The 19579-nt window shown below is 36.2% G+C and overlaps 1 protein-coding gene across 1 annotated transcript in view; it reads left to right on the top strand.

Moving 5' to 3' along the window:
* The window catches only part of SLC4A10 (solute carrier family 4 member 10), a 236428-nt gene that overhangs the window by 177547 nt on the left and 39302 nt on the right, over window positions 1–19579 (top strand). The window contains exons 16-17 of the mRNA XM_052663982.1: window positions 12209–12314; window positions 19348–19509. Of these exons, the coding sequence (XP_052519942.1) occupies window positions 12209–12314; window positions 19348–19509 (268 nt within the window). The remainder of the gene's footprint in view (window positions 1–12208; window positions 12315–19347; window positions 19510–19579) is intronic.

Raw genomic sequence — 19579 nt, 5'->3', positions numbered from 1 at the left:
AAACAACAGGGCAGTTACTGTGCCAGAGAGAGCCAGGGAAAGAGACAGCTGAGGAAAGTCCTCTTGGGGTCAGAAAACCTCAAACAGCAACCTCAGTTACAAAGGAGCTAGAGTTTAATTGCATCATGAAACCAGAGTGTTTTATGCCCTAGGTTTCTTAGCCTCCAATTAAAATAAATAAATCAATTTTTTAAAAATCTTGATAAAAAAACAACAAACAATAGAGTAATCACCCAGCAGTTAATGGAGCCTAATAACTGACTGTATGTGGTAACCCCTTCAGCAAGTCCTAAGAAAATAACTGAAAATATGTATAGTGAAGAATAAAAACCCAACAATGTTCATAACATCATGATAAAAGGAATTTTCCTTTGAACATTTCATGAGCTGCTCAAAATCATTATATATACTTCAGTTTTCTTCCTGCTTGGAACATGTTTTTCCTGTAAAGCTTCCCCCCAGCCCCCACCTTGTATTGCTAACTGTCCTTTCTCCAGCCTTCCATGCTTGAATGTCCTCAAGCTTTCTCAAGAATTCAATAATTCTACCGTGTTAATTGCTTATTAAAAGTATAAGTATATATTACAACAGATGTGGCACAGCAGATCTCTAGAACTTTTTCATGGTGCGTAGCTAAAGTTCTATACCTTTTGAAGCAACTCCTTATTTCTCTCTTCCCATCTTTGGAAAACACAATTCTACTTTCTATACGTTTTACTACTTTAAATACCTCATGTAAGTGGAATTATGTAGTATTTGCCCTTCTGTGGCTGGCTATTTCACTTTGCACAATATCCTCAATGTTCATCCATGTTGCTGCATATGAGAGAATTTCCTTCTTTTTTTTAAATGGCTGAATAATATTCTATTGTATATATAATTACACTTTAAACAAAGTTCAGTTGTTGATGGATATTTAGATTGTTTCCACTTCTTGGCTATTTTGAACAATGCTGTAATGAATATGGGAATACACTACGTCTTCAAGCCGAGTCTCTTTGCATCCAAAAATGAGATTTCTGGATCCTGTAACTCTCTTTTTATTTTTTGGAGGAAACTATATAGTATTTTTCATGATGGCTGCACCATTAAACATATGCTTTATTGCTGTTGAGTTGTAGTTACTCCTTATACATTTTGGATATTAATATCTTACCAGATTTAGTTTGCAGGTATTTCCTCACTCTGCTTATTGTTTCCTGGCCATGTAAAAGCTTTTTAGTTTAATGTAGTGCGATTGTCTTTTTTTTTTTTTGCTTATATTACCTGTGTTTTGGTGTCATATCCAAGAAATCATTGTTAAGGCCAATGTAATAAAGCATTCCCCCCTGTTTTCTTCTAGAAAATTTTTAGTTTCAGGTCTAATGTTTAAGTCTTATATTCATTTTGAATTGATTTCTGTGTATGATAAAAGGTCCAGTTTTATTCTTTTGCTTGTGGATATCCAGTTTTCCCAGCATTATTTCTTGAAGAGACTTCAACATTTCCACATTGTGTAGTTTTGCCTTTCTTGTCGAAGATCTTTGACTGCATAGGTGAAGGTTTATTTCTGGGCTCTCTGTTCTGTTCTGTTGGTCTATGTACCTGTCTTTGTTCCAGTACCATACTGTGGTGTTTTTTTTTTTTATTACTCTAGCTTTGCTATATATTTTGAAATTAGGAAGTGTGAGACTTCCAACTTCGTTCTTTTTGCTCAAGATTGTTTTGACTGTTCAGAATCTTTCATGGTTTTATATGAATTTTAGGATTAATTTTTCTATTTCTATAAAAAATGTCATTGATATTTTGGTAGTGATTGCACTGAATTTGTAGATCCCCTTGAGTAATGTGGGTATTTTTAACAATGTTAAATCTTGCAGTTCATGAACACATTTCTTTCTTTTCAGTTATCTGTGTCCTCTTTAATTTCTTTCAGCAGTGCTTTGTAGTTTTAAGTGTACAAGTCTTTCACATTTTTGGTTAAATTTATTTCTAAGTATTTTATTCTTATTGATGCTATTGTAAATGGGTTTGTTTTCTTAATTTCCTTTTTAGATTATTCATTGCTAGTTTATAGAAACTCTACTGAGTTTTTTAATGTTTTAGTGTTGATTTTGATCCTGCAACTTTGCTGAATTCATTTATTCTTACAGAGTGTGTGTGTTTATGTGTGTGTGGGGGTGATCTTTAGACTTTTCTTTATATTAGATTATATAATCTGCAAGTAGAGATAATTTTCCCTTCTTCCTTTCCAATTTGGATGCTTTTTTTTTTCCTTAACTGAATTGCTTTAACTAGGACCTTCAGTACTGTTTTGAATTGAAATGGCATGAATGGGCATCTTTGTTTTGTTCTTTATCTTAGAGAAAAAACTTCTGGTTTTTCCCCATTGTTTATTGTGTTAGTTGTGGGCTTGTCATACTGGATTTTATTATGTTGAGATAATGTCCTTCTACTCCTAGTTTGATGAGTACTTTTATCATGAAAGGATGTTGAATTTATCAGATGCTTTTTTGTGCATCTATTGAGTTGATCATATGATTTTATCCTTTGTTCCATTAATGTGGTGTAATACAATGATTGATATTTGTTTGTTGAACCATTCTTGTGTTCCAGGATAAATCCCACTTGGTTATGGTGTATGATCCTTTTAATGTGTTGTTGAATTTAGTTTGCTAATATTTTGTTGAAGATTTTTGCACCTATATTCATTAAGGACATTGTTTTTTAGTTTTCTTTTGATGTCTTTTTCTTTGGTATCAGGATAATTTTGGCTTCATAAAATGAGTTTGGAAGTGTTCCCTCCTCTTCAGTTTCTGGAAGAGCTTGAGGATTGGCACCAGTTCTTTAAATGTATGGTAGAATTCGCCAGTGAAACCATCTGGTCACGGGCTTTTCTTTGTTGGGAGGTTTTTGATTACCCATTCAGTCTCCTTGCTAGTTATAGGTCTGTTCAGAATTTCTATTTCTTCATAATTCAGTCTTGGTAGATTGCATGTTTCTAGGAATTTATCCATTTCTTCCAGGCTATCCAAATTGTTGGTTTGGAATTTCTCATAGTAATCTCTTATCATCTTTTTAATTTCTGTGGCATTAGTTGTAATATCTCCTCTCTAATAATTTTGAGTCTTCTTAATTATTTTCTTCATCTAGCTAAAAGTTTGTCAATTTTGTTGATTTTTTGAAAAAAAAAGAAAAAACACAATACATTTTCATTGATCTCTCCTATTGTTTTTCTATTTTCTATTTCATTTATTTTTGTTCTGATGATTATTATTTCCTTCCTTCTGCTTGGGGATTCATTTGTTTTTATTTTTTTAGTCTCCTGTGTTTTAAAGTTAGGTTGTTTATTTGTGAATTTTCATCTTTTTAGTATAGGCAATTATTGCTATAAACTTCCCTTTTTGTGCTGCTTTTGCTGCATCCTATAAGTTTTAGTATTTTTTTGTTTTCATTTGTCAAGATACTTTGTAATTTCTCTTTTGATATCTTCTTTGGCTTATTGGTTGTTCAAGAATGCATTGCTTAATTTCCATATATTTTTGATTTTTTAGTTTCCTTCTGTTTTTGATTTCTAGTTTCATTGCACTGTGCTTTGAAAGTACATTTACTTTGATTTCAGTCTTCTCAAATTTGTTAAGTCTAGGTTGTGACCTAAAATGTGATCTCTTATGGAGAATGGTTTGTGTGTGCTTGAAAAGACTGTATATTCTGCTGCTGTTGGGTGAAATGCCCTGTATATGATATTCGGTTCATTTGGTCTATAGTATTTTACAAATCCTCTGTTTCCTTCAGTTCAGTTCAGTCGCTCAGTCGTGTACGACTCTTTGTGACCCCATGAATTGCAGCACGCCAGGCCTCCCTGTCCATCACCGTCTCCTGGAGTTCACTCAGATTCACGTCCATCGAGTCGGTGATGCCATCCAGCCATCTCATCCTCTGTCATCCCCTTCTCCTCCTGCCCCCAATCCCTCCCAGCATCAGAGTCTTTTCCAATGAGTCAACTCTTCTCATGAGGTAGCCAAAGTTTCAGCTTAGCATCATTCCTTCCAAAGAAATCCCAGGGCTGATCTCCTTCAGAATGGACTGGTTGGATCTCCTTGCAGTCCAAGGGACTCTCAAGAGTCTTCTCCAACACCACAGTTCAAAAGCATCAATTCTTCAGCGCTCAGCCTTCTTCACAGTCCAACTCTCACATCCGTACATGACTACTGGAAAAACCATAGCCTTGATGTGTTATTGATGTCAAAACATTACACCCTTCTAAATTATGTATCCATTAACATATTTTTATGGTAATAGTTTTTAAAAATACTTTTGTCCTTCAACCCCTATACCAGAATTAATTAGACAGACCTTAGTCAGCAAAGTAATGTCTCTGCTTTTGAATATGCTATCTAGGTTGGTCATAACTTTTCTTCCAAGGAGTAAGCGTCTTTTAATTTCATGGCTGCAGTCACCATCTGCAGTGATTTTGGAGCCCCAAAAAATAAAGTCTCACACTGTTTCCACTGTTTCCCATCTATTTCCCATGAAGTGATGGGACCTGATGCCATGATCTTCGTTTTCTGAATGTTGAGCTTTAAGCCAACCTTTTCACTCTCCTCTTTCACTTTCATCAAGAGGCTTTTTAGTTCCTCTTCACTTTCTGCCATAAGGGTGGTGTCATCTTCATATCTGAGGTCATTGATATTTCTCCGGGCAATCTTGATTCCAGCTTGTGTTTCTTCCAGTCCAGCGTTTCTCATGATGTACTCTGCATAGAAGTTAAATAAGCAGGGTGACAATATACAGCCTTGACGCACTCCTTTTCCTATTTGGAACCAGTCTGTTGTTCCATGTCCAGTTCTAACTGTTGCTTCCTGACCTGCATACAGGTTTCTCAAGAGGCAGGTCAGGTTGTCTGGTATTCCCATCTCTCTCAGAATTTTCCACAGTTGATTGTGATCCACACAGTCAAAGGCTTTGGCATAGTCAATAAAGCAGAAATAGATGTTTTTCTGGAACTCTCTTGCTTTTTCCATGATCCAGCAGATGTTGGCAATTTGATCTCTGGTTCCTCTGCCTTTTCTAAAACCAGCTTGAACATCTGGAAGTTCGCGGTTCCTTATTCATCTTCTATCTGGATTCTATCCATTATTTAAAGTGAGGTATTGAAATCTCCTAATATTATTGTGTAATTATCTATCTTTCCTTTCAATTCTGTCAGTGTTTCCTTCCTATATTTTGGTGCTCTGCTATTAGGTACATATATCTTTTTAATTGTTGTATCCACCCAATTAATTGACTCTTTTATTATTTATCATGTCCTTCTTTGTCTCTTTTGACAGTTTTTGACTTAAAGTCTATTTTGTCTAATATGATTATGGCCCACCCTGGCCCCTGGTCTCTTTCAGTTACTGTTTGCATATTTTTTTCTATACTCTAACTTTCACTCTATGTGTGTTCCTAAATCAAAAATCTTTTCTAGATAGCATATAGTTGGATTTTTTCTAATTCATTTAACCACTCTATATCTTCTGATTAGGGAATAAAATCCATTTACATTTAAGTAGTTATTGATAGAGAAGAACTTACTATTGCCATGTTGTTAGTTGTTTCTGTCTTATATTTATCCTTCACCCCCTTTCCTCTCTTTTTTCCTTCCTTTGTGTTTTGTTGATTTCTTTTGGTAGTGATATGTTTTGATCCCTTTTAATTTTCTTTTGTGGATGTTCTACACAAAATGGTACTTTCTTGATGGTTACCATGGGGCTTACATAAAGCATCGTATATTTACAACAATCTATTTTAAGCTGATAAAACTTAACTTCATTGCATACAAATGCTCTTCACATTGACTCCCTCTTCCTTATACTTTCTGTGTTATTGATGTCAAAACATTATATCCTTCTAAATTATGCATCCATTAACATTTTTATAGTAATAGTTTTTTAAAATACTTGTGTCCTTCAACCCCTATACCAGAATTAAAAGTGATTCATGTACCAGTATTACAGTATTTTGTATTTGTATATTTATGGAGGAGCCTGGTAAGCTGCAGTCCATAGGGTCGCTAAGAGTCAGACACGACTGAGCGACTTCACTTTCACTTTTCACTTTCATGCATTGAAGAAGGAAATGGCAACCCACTCCAGTGTATTTGCCTGGAGAATCCCAGGGGCAGGGGAGCCTGGTGGGCTACCGTCTCTGTGGTTGCAGAGTTGGACACGACTGAAGTGACTTAGCAGCAGTAGCAGTAGCAGCAGCAGCAGCAAGCTTTATACTTTCATATGCTTTTGTGTTGTTCAGCATCCTTTTGTTTGAGCTTGACGGAATCCCTTTAGCATTTCTTGTAGGCAATTATAGTGATGATGAACTCCCTCAGTGTTTGTTTTTTTTTTTTTTAAACATGGGAAGGTTTTCTTTTTCCTTCATTTTTCAAGTACCACTTTTTTTTTTTTTTTTTTTTGCCACATATAGTGTTCTTGGTTGGCAGTTTTTCCCTTTTAGCACCTTGAATATATCATCCCACTGCCTTCTGGCCTGTAGAGTTCCTGCTGAAAAATTCACTGATGGTATTATGGGACTTCTCTTGCACATGGTGATTCACTTTTCTCTTGTTGCTGTTAGAATTTTCTCTGTATTTCTCTTTTGACAGTTTGATTATAATGTCTCTTAGTGTGGATTTGTTTGGATTTACTATGGTTGGAATCCATTGGATTTCTTAAATATGGATATAATTTCCTTCCTTAGTTTTGGGAAGTTTCGGGGCACTATTTCTTTAAATAAGTTTTCTGTTCTTCCAGGGTCCCATGATGCATATATTGATTTGCTTATGATATCCCATGTGTTCCTCAGACTTTATTCACTCTGTTTCATTCTTTTTTCTGATCTAGTCTTCTGACTGGATAATTTCAAGTGACCTGTCCTCAAGTTCACTGATTTTTTCTTCAGCTTAATTGAACCTACTGTTAAATCCTCCTACTGAATTTTTTTACTTCAATTATTGTATCCTTTCACTCCAAATTCTCTGTTTTGTTCTTTTTAATACTTTATTTTTTGCTGATATTTTCACTTTGTTTATGTGTCATCTTGATCTCATAGTGTATCATTATAATGGTTATTTTAATTCTCTGTCAGGTAATTTATATGCCTCCATTTCTTTAAGATAAATTTGATTTATTTTATTCTTTTGTAGAGAGGCAATGGCAACCCACTCCAGTACTCTTGCCTGGAAAATCCCATGGACTGAGGAGCCTGGTGGGCTGCAGTCCATGGGGTCGCTAAGAGTTGGACATGACTGAGCGACTTCACTTTCACTTTTCACTTTCATGCATTGGAGAAGGAAGTGGCAACCCACTCCAGTGTTCTTGCCTAGAGAATCCCAGGGACGGGGGAGCCTGGTGGGCTGCCGTCTATGGGGTCGCACAGAGTTGGACATGACTGAAGCGACTTAGCAGCAGCAGCAGCAGCAGCAGCATTCTTTTGTATGGGCCATGTTTCCCTGTTTCTTCATGTATCCCATAACTTTGTTTTAGGATTGGCACACTTGAAACAAAAGCCACATCTCATAGCCTTTATAGACTGGCCTTTTCTTAGAGGGAAGGGAATGCAAATTCTTTGAGCCTGTGTGTGTAATTTCTCAATTAGGTAGAGCTGGCTGATTTCTTTTTCCAGGGACTCATAATTTTTTGCTCTACCTGGGGTCACTCTGTCGTACTGCAAGTTCTCTGGTTTTACGATGTGTGTTGGTGTTGAGCTGTGTCTAGTTCTTCATGACCCCATGGACTGTAGCCTGTCAGGCCCTCTGTCCAAGGAATTTCCCAGGCAAGAATACTGTAGTGGAGTGCCATTTTCTGTTCCAGGGGATCTTCTTGACTCAGGGATTGAACCTGCATCTCCTGCAGGTCCTGCATTGGCAGGCAGATTCTTCACCACTGTGCCGCCTAGGAAGTCCTGGTTTTTCAGTAGCAAGCTGCTATGATGTCCCATATTCTCAGAGACCTCCAGATGTCTGCTGTATGCTGACTCCTCATCAGCAGCCTGAATTAGGTGAGACAGATACCAGCCCCTTCTGCATTCTTCTAAAGAGCTTGAACATCAGACATATGCTCCTTTCAGTCCTTCCAGAGGGAGAAGCCTCAGATTGTTCTACCCCTAACTGCATTGAGCCATCCTAGTCCCTGAATGCCAATTTACCCATTCTTCTTTGTTCTCAGTGGCACCAAGGCATCCAGACTACAATGGTTCTGTCAGTACTCTGAATTAGACAAGACAGTTACCAGTTCCTCAGTAGCCCTCTGAAGAGCTGGAATGTCAGATACTGCGTCTACTTTTTTCTTCACCCCCAGGGTAAAAAGTGTGAGCCAGGTTATTCTCTACCATTGCTGAGCTGTGCCAGCTTAGAAAAGGGGCTGAGGCAATTGAAGTGAAATTGCTCTTCTCATCCATTTGAATGTGGCTTTTCACAGCTTTGCATTCTGGTATGGCAACATCTTGACTAGAGTCTAGAATTCTCATTGTAGTATTTGGAACGTATTTTGTTAAATTGCAGTTTCTGTGGGGGAGAGAGTGGAACTTTGCATTCATCCATCTTGTGATTCACTCCCTCTGTGATTTACTCTTGGGCTCTGCTACCTTTGCCATTCTGAGAGTCCTTTCACTGCTTTCTTAGGTTGGAAGCCCTCTTTCCTTCATCCTATATCTTCTTTGTTTCCTTACAAGTTATGCTTTCTAATTAATGACACATGCACAAAAAAGCTGGAATCTGCAAAGAATAAACATTTTTTTTCATTCTTCCTTACATTTGATTTGATGATTTCATTCGATAAAGACCTCTAGGTCCAAAGTAATTTTGCCTTACAGTGTTGATGGTATTGCTTAGAGAAAAGACTGAGGCTATTCTTGGAGTGGTATGTATGTAAGTCTGTAGCAGTTGGGGATGGATTTCTGGTATCAACTATTGTATAGTCAAACTTTAAACTAGTTCTCATGTTTTTGGCTTCCTCTTTTTACTCTGTTTCTTTTTTGAGTATAAACTCTTCTCTTAGTCAAGACCCTCCTTGATATTTTACTCATCAGGACAGCTCCCTCTTTTACTGCAGTTGGAAGAATATATATATATACACACACATATATATATCCTATATAAATTTATAAATTTTATTTTTATATATAATTACATATATCTGTTTATATATAAATATACATATATTTATGAGTGAGTGAGTAAGAGAGCACTACCTAGGTTTAAATTCTGGCTCTGGAGTTTCTAGCTGTGTAAACTTGGCCATGTCACTTGTGTCTCGATATATTCATGTGACAACCTAGTTTAGGGATTAAATTAAAAGGTACTGTTATTATTGCTCTTCTGTTCTGCTTTTTCAAAAATCCTATTTTCATATGACTTTCATATTTTGTTTGTTTACATATCTCTCTTTTTGATGTATCTCCTTGTGTCTCTTTTTATATTATTCCTTAGCTTAGTGAATTCTAGGTCATAACAAAATAAACATGTGTATTCAGTCCTCTTTTTTAAGGTAGAAGCCAAATCTGATTTTTAATTTTAGAAAATAATCAGTGATTTAATGGTTTTAATGTAATTTTAATAATTTAAGCTATTTTTAAAATGAAATTATTCTCTCTATTCATATATTATCTTTACTATATTTGCCTAGTGATCTAATAATGACCCAGAGTCAAAATTGAATGGGAATTTTCTTCCTTTTGATAGATTCTTAGTAATAGTAGTGAAACTATTTTAATGCTGGTCAGAATTTAATTCTCTTTAAAGAATTGGAAACAAAAAAGAATATCAGCATGTTACAGAAAAGCCTATTGTTCTTTTTTGTATTACATCAATTGAAAGTTAACAGTTTTATTACATCTTATGAAAAACCAAAAAATGAACCAGAAAATAATGATGATAATCATGATGATGATAGGAGCAACAGTTACAAAATGCATAAACATATACATGCCATTTAGTATATATCATGTTACATATTCTTCATAATAGCTCTACTAGGTAGGCATTTCAGTCCTCATTTTACTTTATGAGGAAACCAAGGTTTAGAGTGCTTAAATAACTTGCCCATGCCACACAACCAGTAAAGCACAGAGCTTTCTGATACAAAGACCTGTGTTCTGTGATTATGTACAACTAATCCAGGACTTTGGTATGGAGCAGAGGCAATGGCAGCCCACTCCAGTACTCTTGCCTGGAAAATCCCGTGGACGGAGGAACCTGGTAGGCTGCACTCCATGGGGTCACTGAGAGTTGGACATGATTGAAGGACTTCACTTTCACTTTTCACTTTCATGCATTGGAGAAGGAAATGACAACCCACTCCAGTGTTCTTGCCTGGAGAATCCCAGGGACGGGAGAGCCTGGTGGGCTGCCGTCTATGGGGTCGCACAGAGTCGGACACGACTGAAGTGACTTAGCAGCAGCAGCAATCCGGGACTTGGGAACCTATAGATTTGAACAAATTGCGTTAATGAATGACTATTACTGCCTTTCAAAGACCTTTGTTTCCCTTGTGCTATGTCTCCTCCTTCTGATACCACAGTGGTCACTGCAGCTACTCATAGTGGCTAATACTTCCTTTTCTCATTCCCTTAAAGTCCTCATTAACAACTTTCTCATTGGACTCCTCTGTGTTTTTAGTGCCCCAGTCCCAAGTGAGCCCAGGTGGGAATACTCTAACCATCCTTAGTGAGAAAAGGTGCAGGCCTGTCTGTATTGCTCAAGTCAAGTAGAATTTCTTATAATAATAGACACTGAGTACGCTTTGAAAAATGAATGAGTGGTGATAAAAAAGAACAGACTAAAATTCCTGATGTAGAAAGAGAGACTGTAGCTCAGGCAAAGGAATTTATCAAGTAGAAACTGTAATATGTTTTCCTATAGAAATAATAGTAGTTGAGTTCTACAGTTCAATTGATATCACTAAAATAGCAGTCCAACCTATTTTTAAGTTTTGTAGTATATGTGGGTTAACCTGGGAGCCCAAATACAATTTTTATAAAATGCTTCTAGAAGAAAATGCTCTCTGAAGGGCAAATAATAGACAACGAATTTTTTAAACAAACCATTTGTAAATTGAAGTTAACATCTAAGACTATTAACTTGTTGATAATCTTTGCTTGTGTCTTCTCATCTACTTACAAAGTTATAAAGAATGTGATATCAAAAGCTGTTTTTTATTACGTAGTAGTAAGAATTGCCCAAATCTTTCCCTTTCTTTCTGCTCTTACCCTCAGCATTCATCATGTTACCTTGTATGTAGCTGTTGTTCAGTCACTCAGTTGTGTCCTACTCTTTGCAACCCCTACTCTTTGCGTGGACTGCAGCAGGCCTGGTTTCCTTGTCCTCCACTATTTCTTAGAGTCTGCCCAAACTCACGCCCATTGAGTCAGTGGTGCCATCCAACCATCTCATCCTCTGTTGTCCTCTTCTCCTCCTGCCCTCAATCTTTACCAGTATCAGCGTCTTTTCTAATGAGTCGGCTCTTTGCATCAGATGCTCAAAGTATTGGAGCTTCAGCTTCAGCATCAGTCCTTCTAATGAGTATGGGGATGACAGAGAATTGATTTTCTTTTCTTACTGGTTTGCTCTTACCCTCAGCATTTATGTTGTTACCTTGCATATATAGTAGCTATTCAAAAAGTTTTTGCATATTGATTGTTTGAGTTTTAATAAGACTATCACTCATCACAAAGAAAAGTATATCCTGAGATACACCGGGTTCTTACTTCAACTTAGCTTTAATTTAAAATTACATAGCATAATTCTAAGTGATCTTTAGAATATGAAATATATATATAAACATATATATGTTTTTACAATATTAATAAAAATACATAAATTATAAAAATACATTTGGATGTTTATCATTTTTTCCCACTTGACTTATAATTTAGGGGTAAATGGTTGTTGTAAGATTTAGAAAGCATCTTGATTTAAAAGGCCCCCAAAGCCTTGTGTTCTAACCTATACTTTAAAAAATTTCCTCTGACTGGAACCTCTCATTCCAGGAAACATTAAAAATGCTCTAATGTCCTAGTAGTATATCTATCATATGTCTGAAAATAGTGTGTTTTGGAGTATTTAGGATGACCGAACTACTTATCTCTCAGATGGAGGAAGGCTGTGATTGGGGAAGAAGGACGACTTACACATCTATTTTAAGTCTGGTCACAAAAAGATACTTATTTCATAAAAGACACTGTTTTGTCTTTGCAGATGTAACTGTGTGGAGCCACATAATCCTAGTAATAATACATTGAAGGAATGGAGGGAGTCCAATATTTCTGCCTCCGACATAATTTGGGAGAACCTAACTGTTTCGGTAAGTGAAACATGTCTTGAATCTTATTACTATAAGGTCTTTTTTGACATTCTGAATGTTAAAATTATTGCCACTAAGGCAAATTATTTTAAATAAATACTATTACAAAAGTGATAGTTTTATTTCATCCATTCAAATATGCATAAGTTAACTGGGGGTTTTCCTTCATTATTAAGCTTTTCCAATAGTTAGCAGTCCTGAATTACTCTAAAAGCACACATATATGGCATAATGTGACTAGATTAACTGAAAGCACATTAAATAAGAGTAATGTTGACCTAAATTAAACCATATGACAGAACTAAGTCAGCCTTCTGTGTAAAGAATGCTTTTACTTCACTCCGTAATCCTGCTCCAGCTGTTCAGAATATGTTGAGGGGGAGGGGATGTTTGTTAATATTTTGGTATAAATATTGAACTTTTGGGGAAAACCAAAGTCAGTTTTCTTAAAATTTTGGCGTCTCCCTCAGAAAGAGTTTTCGTACTTCCATTTTCTCCTTATCTTCCTTCCATTTAAGAAAGAGAATGACACATATTTTTCATCTATCAAAGTTAAATCTTGTACCTTTAAAAACATTTGTCTTTTCTTTTTTTAATGATATCTTTTTTCCCCCCTCATAGTTGAATATCTCTGTTTTTCTTAATCTCTTGTAATATTTGTGCATACCTATTTTCATCTATATTTACATCCTTTACTTCGGGTCAATCAAATCTCATAATTGCAAAAATACAAATATTCTGCTTTTAATAAGGATTAAAATCTGAGTCATTCTAGTTTCTTTTCTATTCTTCTCAGTTACAAACATTACAGTCCAAAGCTTCTGCCAATTTACCTACCTGTATAAGCTCAAATCCCATTATAACCATCAGCATAAAACTGTATGAATTCTAGTTCATTTCATGAGAAACACATTTTAGTAAGTGAGCCAGTTAGTGATACACACAAACCGTTTTTGTTGTACGATTATAAAACTCTAAACACAGTTCTTCCAAAAGTACTTGACCTGTTGCCTATTTTTCTCACTTTTCCTCATTAAGTATTTTTTTCAGAATCAAAATTTTAAAAATTCCACCTTTGACCTATATTTTACTACCTATCTTCTTACCCTAGTCATTTGCTCTAAAATGTCTTCACTTTCATTTTTTTTCTGTTATAGTTAACATTTATTCTGTTGTATTTTTCCTTAGAAAAAAGATTACCGAACTTCTGAGAGCTCATTTAAATTGTCCAATAAAAGAAATGATGAGCTGAACAAGAATGCTACAGTTGTTCAGAATTTAGACATGGTTGATCCATTCAGCAATGCATCTTCCATTTATATTCCCCTTTTATAAACTATAAGGATATTATATTTTAAGAGTTCCTTGCTTTTATCCCTCATCTTGGTGTCCCCTACAATACACTTACCCAATAATTTCATCTCTAAATTATTATTTTTGATAAATAAATTATGATAATTTACTCTGTGTTTTATAGTCTTGAATAATTTCATATTAAAACGTGTCCAACTCTTTGCAACCCCATGGACTGTAGCCTACCAGGCTCCTCCCTCCATGGGATTCTCCAGGCAAGAGTACTGGAATGGGTTGCCATTTCTTTCTCCAGGGGCTCTTCCCGACCCAGGGATCAAACCCGGGTCTCCTGGATTCCAGGCAGACACTTTAACCTCTGAGCCACCAGGGAAGTCCAATATTTATTCCATATAGTAGCAAATCCTGAATCATACATTTCTAAGAGACTCATAGCACAATTGATCTACTTAGGCATGAGTTAATTTTAAATATTAGAAGTTTTAGGGTCAAGCAGAGTACAGTGAAAAATACTTTGCAATCAATCAAACAAAGCAAATCTAATCCTGAGGTGCTTTTTTTTTTTTTTCTTTGTTAAGTTCTGTACTAGGTGTTAACAGTCTGGCAGAAATTTTAATATTATTTTTCATTAGGTAAAAGCACTGTTTATAATAAATAATTGCTAGTCTTGACCAGAAATAGCACTTATCACCAAAGGGTATTCTACATAATGAAAAAAACTTACAATTTTAAGTCATTGAGTGCCATAACAATTTGTCTTAATTGTTATTCTATTTTTTTCTGAGCATAACCATCCGGATCATCAAAAGCATTTTATTAATTTTATTAACAGTGCTAATGGCTGTTATAACTAGTTTTGTAAAAATGGTCATGTAATATTTACTCTATGTATTAGTCACTTGATAACTTTTAATTGAATTGTTACATAGCTCATGAACTTTAATTTTTACTTTGCTAACTCAGCAATGGCAAGAACTTCAGCTTTCTTTGATTCTCCCAAATAACTGTATGCATAGTAAGTGTTCAATAAACATTTAATGATTATTTTGAAAAGCAGTCTCAAACCGCAGATTTACTATTTAATGTAAATGTCTTGGTTTATTTTGTTTTCTAGCTTTATTGAGGTATAATTGACAAATAAAAATTATATATTTAAGGTATAAAATATATTTTGATGAATGTATACAAGGTGAATGGTTACCACAATCAAGCTAATTAACACACATATCACCTCACATAAGGAACCTTTTTACTTGGTGAAAACAATTAAGATCTACTGTCCCAGCAAATTTCAATTATTTAATGCAATTTTATTAACCATAGTCACTGTGGTATACACTAGCACTTCATAGTTTATCAATCCTGCATAACTGAAACTTTGTTCCCTTCAACCAATATTTCCCCATTTTTCCTCTCTCCCTAGTCATTGGTAACTATCATTCTACTCTCTGCTTCTGTGTTTGACTTTTAGCTTCCACATAGAAGATAAATCATACAGTATTTGTCTTTCTGTGTCTAGCTTGTTTCGATTAGCATGTCTTACAGGTTCATTCATGTTGCTGCAGTGACATTGCCTTCCTTTTTAAGGGTGAATGATATTCTATTGTATGTTTATACTACAGTTTCTTAATCCATTCATCCATTGACAGACATCTAGGTTATTTCCATATCTTGACTATTGTGAATAATGCTTAATTCAAGTGTTTTATAGCAAGCTAGAGTACTTAGGTTTCTATGTTTATATATATATTTTAGCAGTATATCAAAATCTGTCATTATAAGGAATTCCTAGACAAGGTTTAAAATATTCACAGGCAATTAACTAGCAATTGGTTAAGAATTGTTTCAATGCCAGAATTACATATTTAGCTTATACATAAATAAGGGGCAGGACACTAATGCCAACTCTAATTTCTTACTTTATCAAACTTAATTTTTACCAACTTATAAAATTGTTGAAGCTTAAAACGTGTTGAAGAATAATTAGTAGAAATGAGTTTGTCAACAAGCGTTTTTTTCATTTTCGTAAGTGAAACCATATGTGAGACTCAAAATAAGAGACCAGGATTTAGATGTAGTTTTCTCTTCCAAATCTCAGGACTTCATGTGTGTGTGTGTTTTAAGGGTACAGTTGGTATAAACCAGAAAATAAATGTAGAATATAGTAGCTCACAATTTTTCCTTTTTAAATAACATACTGCCCCCCTAAAAGAAAGAAAAACATACTTTTCAAATTTGCTTTGAATTAAAGTGACTAGGCAGGCTAATGGCAATGTATTATAGCTTATAAGACACTTAAATAATTCTTTAAATGGTTTCTATATTACTAAGAATTGAGAACAAGACTCAGCCAAGTCCAAGACTTGGAAGACTTTTATATCTGCACAAAAAATTGAAGATGATCACACATATATAGGTAATGTGTTTACAAAGGAACTTTTAGCTCCTCTTTGTATTTATCCACTCTTTTCTTTATTTACTTTTAATTGGAGGATAATTGCTTTACAGTGTTGTGTTAGTTTCTGCCATACAACAGCATGAATCAGCCATAAGTATACACATATCTGCTCCGTCTTGAACTTCTCCCCCAGCATCCCACCTTTCTAGGTCATCACAGCACCGGGTTGAGCTCCCTGTGTTATACAGCAACTTCCCACTAGCTATTTTGCACGTGGCAATGTATCTATTTCAGCGCTGCTTTCAATTCATCCCATCCTCTCCTTCACCCATTCACAAGTCCAGTCTCTATGTCAGGGCCTCTATTCTTGCCCTGCAGATACGTTCATCAGTATCATTTTTCTAGCTTCCATATATATACATATTCCATTACTTTGCTTAGTAATTGCTTTACTAGTAAAGCTGAACAAGGGGCAAGAGAAGGGACTAAAAATTTCAAGGATTTGTTTTTGCTTCTTTATCCATTTTAACAGAGTTTTGAGAGAAGGAAAAACTAAAGCTATAATTAAGGCTTGGGGATTTTTTTTTTTTTCCAATTAGCAAAGTTTCTGTGCTCTGTATTAACTTAAAGTGGTTAATTGGAATTCAACTTTAGCTAGCAAAAAAAAGTAGCATTTGCAGTTAGATTAGAAAAAGGAACAGAATTGTTTTAGATAATTATAAAGTATACAAACAATATTTCTCAAAAATCTCAGCCTTACAGGTAACTGTCCCAAGTGATTTTACTAGTTTGTTTTTGGATAACAAGGTAGAGGTCTGTGATTTAGTCTAGAATCTTTCAAAGGTATGTGTTTCCTTCTGTACTCCAGGGCTTGAGGCTTTGTTCGTTGGACAGTCTCTGCTGGTGATCAATCTGGCAGTCCATATTTTCTCCTAATATCTTTCTGTACCATGGCCCAATTCAATTCCTAATTCAGGTTCAGAATATCTCAGGTACTAGCAAGGTCACTGGATCCCATTCTTTTCTGTTTTGAAATAAAAAATTAAAATTTAATGTTCTAATCTTTAAAATGAAATGGCACAATCCAATCTAATATGAGCTTTTTAAAAAAGTCTTAATTTCAAAATAATATTGTTTAAAATGCTGTTTTTTTTCTCCAAGAAAGAAAAATTTTTTGACTTTGCTGCCACCTCATGGCTAAGACAGCAATTAGAAATGATTCTTCAGGGGCTTAAAAATATATACCAGGAGAAAAAAAAAAGAGAAAGATCATGAAGTTATTTGTTGTTGTTATATAGTCGCTCAGTCGTGCCTGACTCTTTGTGACTCCATAGAGTATAGTTTGCCAGCCTCCTTTGTCCATGGAATTCTCCAGGCAAGAATCCTGGAGTGGTTTGCCGCTTCCTTCTCCAGTGTATCTGCCCTACCCAGGGATGGAACCTGGGTCTTCTGCATTGGCAGGTGGGTTCTTTACCCCTGAGCCACCTGGGAAGCTCCTGAAAAAGTCATAGTAAATATGAACTTTGCCCTGCTCCTATAGTACTTTTTCTCTTTTGTTCTATAATTTAAGTTTGAGCCCCATCTTTGACTTCTAGTTTCACTTCAGTAATAATATATCGTATTTTTTTGTTGTTGCTTTTCTCACCTTTCTTGGGAGCTTTAGGACTAGATAATTCTGAGAATCACTGTTCTCCTTTAATATGCAATAATATTCCCACCAGCTCTGCTGCTGTCCAGCAGTGGTGAGGCTATAGCAAATTACTTACCTTCTTTATACCATAGTTTCCTCAGATACAACATGGAAATCATAGCAACTACATATTTTATAGGGTTGATGTGATACTTAATTAAGTTGATGATTGGTGAATCAATCAGTTTTATAGATTTAATTTTTAAAAGTCAAAAATTTTAGGAAATGGTTCTGTCACGCGAGTGTGTGTTCCTGGGTTCTATGTCTCGTCACAACAAAGATTTGGAGTGACGGATATTAAAGCCCTCGGCGCGTCACAGCTCTCGGGTCTTGGACAAACCGTGTTATAGCTCTTAGGCAAATCAGTGTTACAGCTCTATTTTATTTAGAAGATAGCAGGAGAATCCATCCTCAAAGCATGAAGGCATGCCAACCCAAACACTCCAAGAGAAGAGAGTGGAGGAGCAGGTGGGGGAGGGAGAGAGAGAGAGTGAGAGAGGCAGAGAGAGAGAAAGAGCGCATGCACACAGGAGAGAAAGAGAGAGAGAAAAGCGCTTTGGCTCCACCTTTTATATGTTTTTTCCTCCACATGGGCCTGCCCTATGCAAATTGGGCTTAGCCAGGAGTGCTGATTGTTCTACCTGAAGTCTTCACTCTGGTCCTCGGACCTTCCTTTGACCTTTCTTGTCTTTTCAGTTCAGTTCAGTCGCTCAGTCGTGTCCGACTCTTTGCGACCCCGTGAATCGCAGCACGCCAGGCCTCCCTGTCCATCACCAGCTCCCGGAGTTCAATCAGACTCATGTCCATCGAGTCGGTGGTGCCATCCAGCCATCTCAGCCTCGGTCGTCCCCTTCTCCTCCTGCCCCCAATCCCTCCCAGCATCAGAGTCTTTTCCAATGAGTCAACTCTTCACATGGGGTGGCCAAAGTACTGGAGTTTCAGCTTCAGCATCATTCCTTCCAAAGAAATCCCAGGGCTGATCTCCTTCAGAATGGACTAGTTGGATCTCCTTGCAGTCCAAGGGACTCTCAAGAGTCTTTTCCAACACCACAGTTCAAAAGCATCAATTCTTCAGTGCTCAGCCTTCTTCACAGTCCAACTCTCACATCCATACATGACCACAGGAAAAACCATAGCCTTGACTAGACGGACCTTAGTCAGCAAAGTAATGTCTCTGCTTTTGAATATGCTATCTAGGTTGGTCATAACTTTTCTTCCAAGGAGTAAGCGTCTTTTAATTTCATGGCTGCAGTCACCATCTGCAGTGATTTTGGAGCCCAAAAAATAAAGTCTGACACTGTGTCCACTGTTTCCCCATCTACTTCCCATGAAGTGATGAGACCAGATGCCATGATCTTCGTTTTCTGAATGTTGAGCTTTAAGCCAACTTTTTCACTCTCCTCTTTCACTTTCATCAAGAGGCTTTTTAGCTCCTCTTCACTTTCTGCCATTTTGGACTCCTTTTCCCTATTCTACCTACCTGACAGTTCTTACTGCTCACTACCTATCCAAACATGAGCCTTAATGAAAAACCTTGGCAACTCAACTACAAGTGATCCTAAGACATTAGTTTTCTGAAAGAACTGTGTCCGCCTTTTTTTCTTAATAGCTCCGTTTGTTTTACTCTCTGGCAGGAATGCAAGTCCCTGCACGGGGAGTATGTTGGACGAGCCTGCGGCCACGAGCACCCCTATGTCCCAGATGTTCTGTTTTGGTCAGTGATCCTCTTCTTTTCCACAGTTACTCTGTCAGCCACACTGAAGCAGTTCAAGACTAGCCGCTATTTTCCAACCAAGGTACTTACTACAGGTTTTCTGATCAAAATGTCTACCAGCATAAAGCGTGGTACGGTGATATGTGTATTTT

Source organism: Budorcas taxicolor, chromosome 2 (genome assembly GCF_023091745.1).
Source record: "Budorcas taxicolor isolate Tak-1 chromosome 2, Takin1.1, whole genome shotgun sequence".
In the NCBI taxonomy this organism is placed as follows: domain Eukaryota; kingdom Metazoa; phylum Chordata; class Mammalia; order Artiodactyla; family Bovidae; genus Budorcas; species Budorcas taxicolor.
Note: the sequence above shows the minus strand (reverse complement) of the source record. Positions and strands in the feature narration are given on the sequence as shown.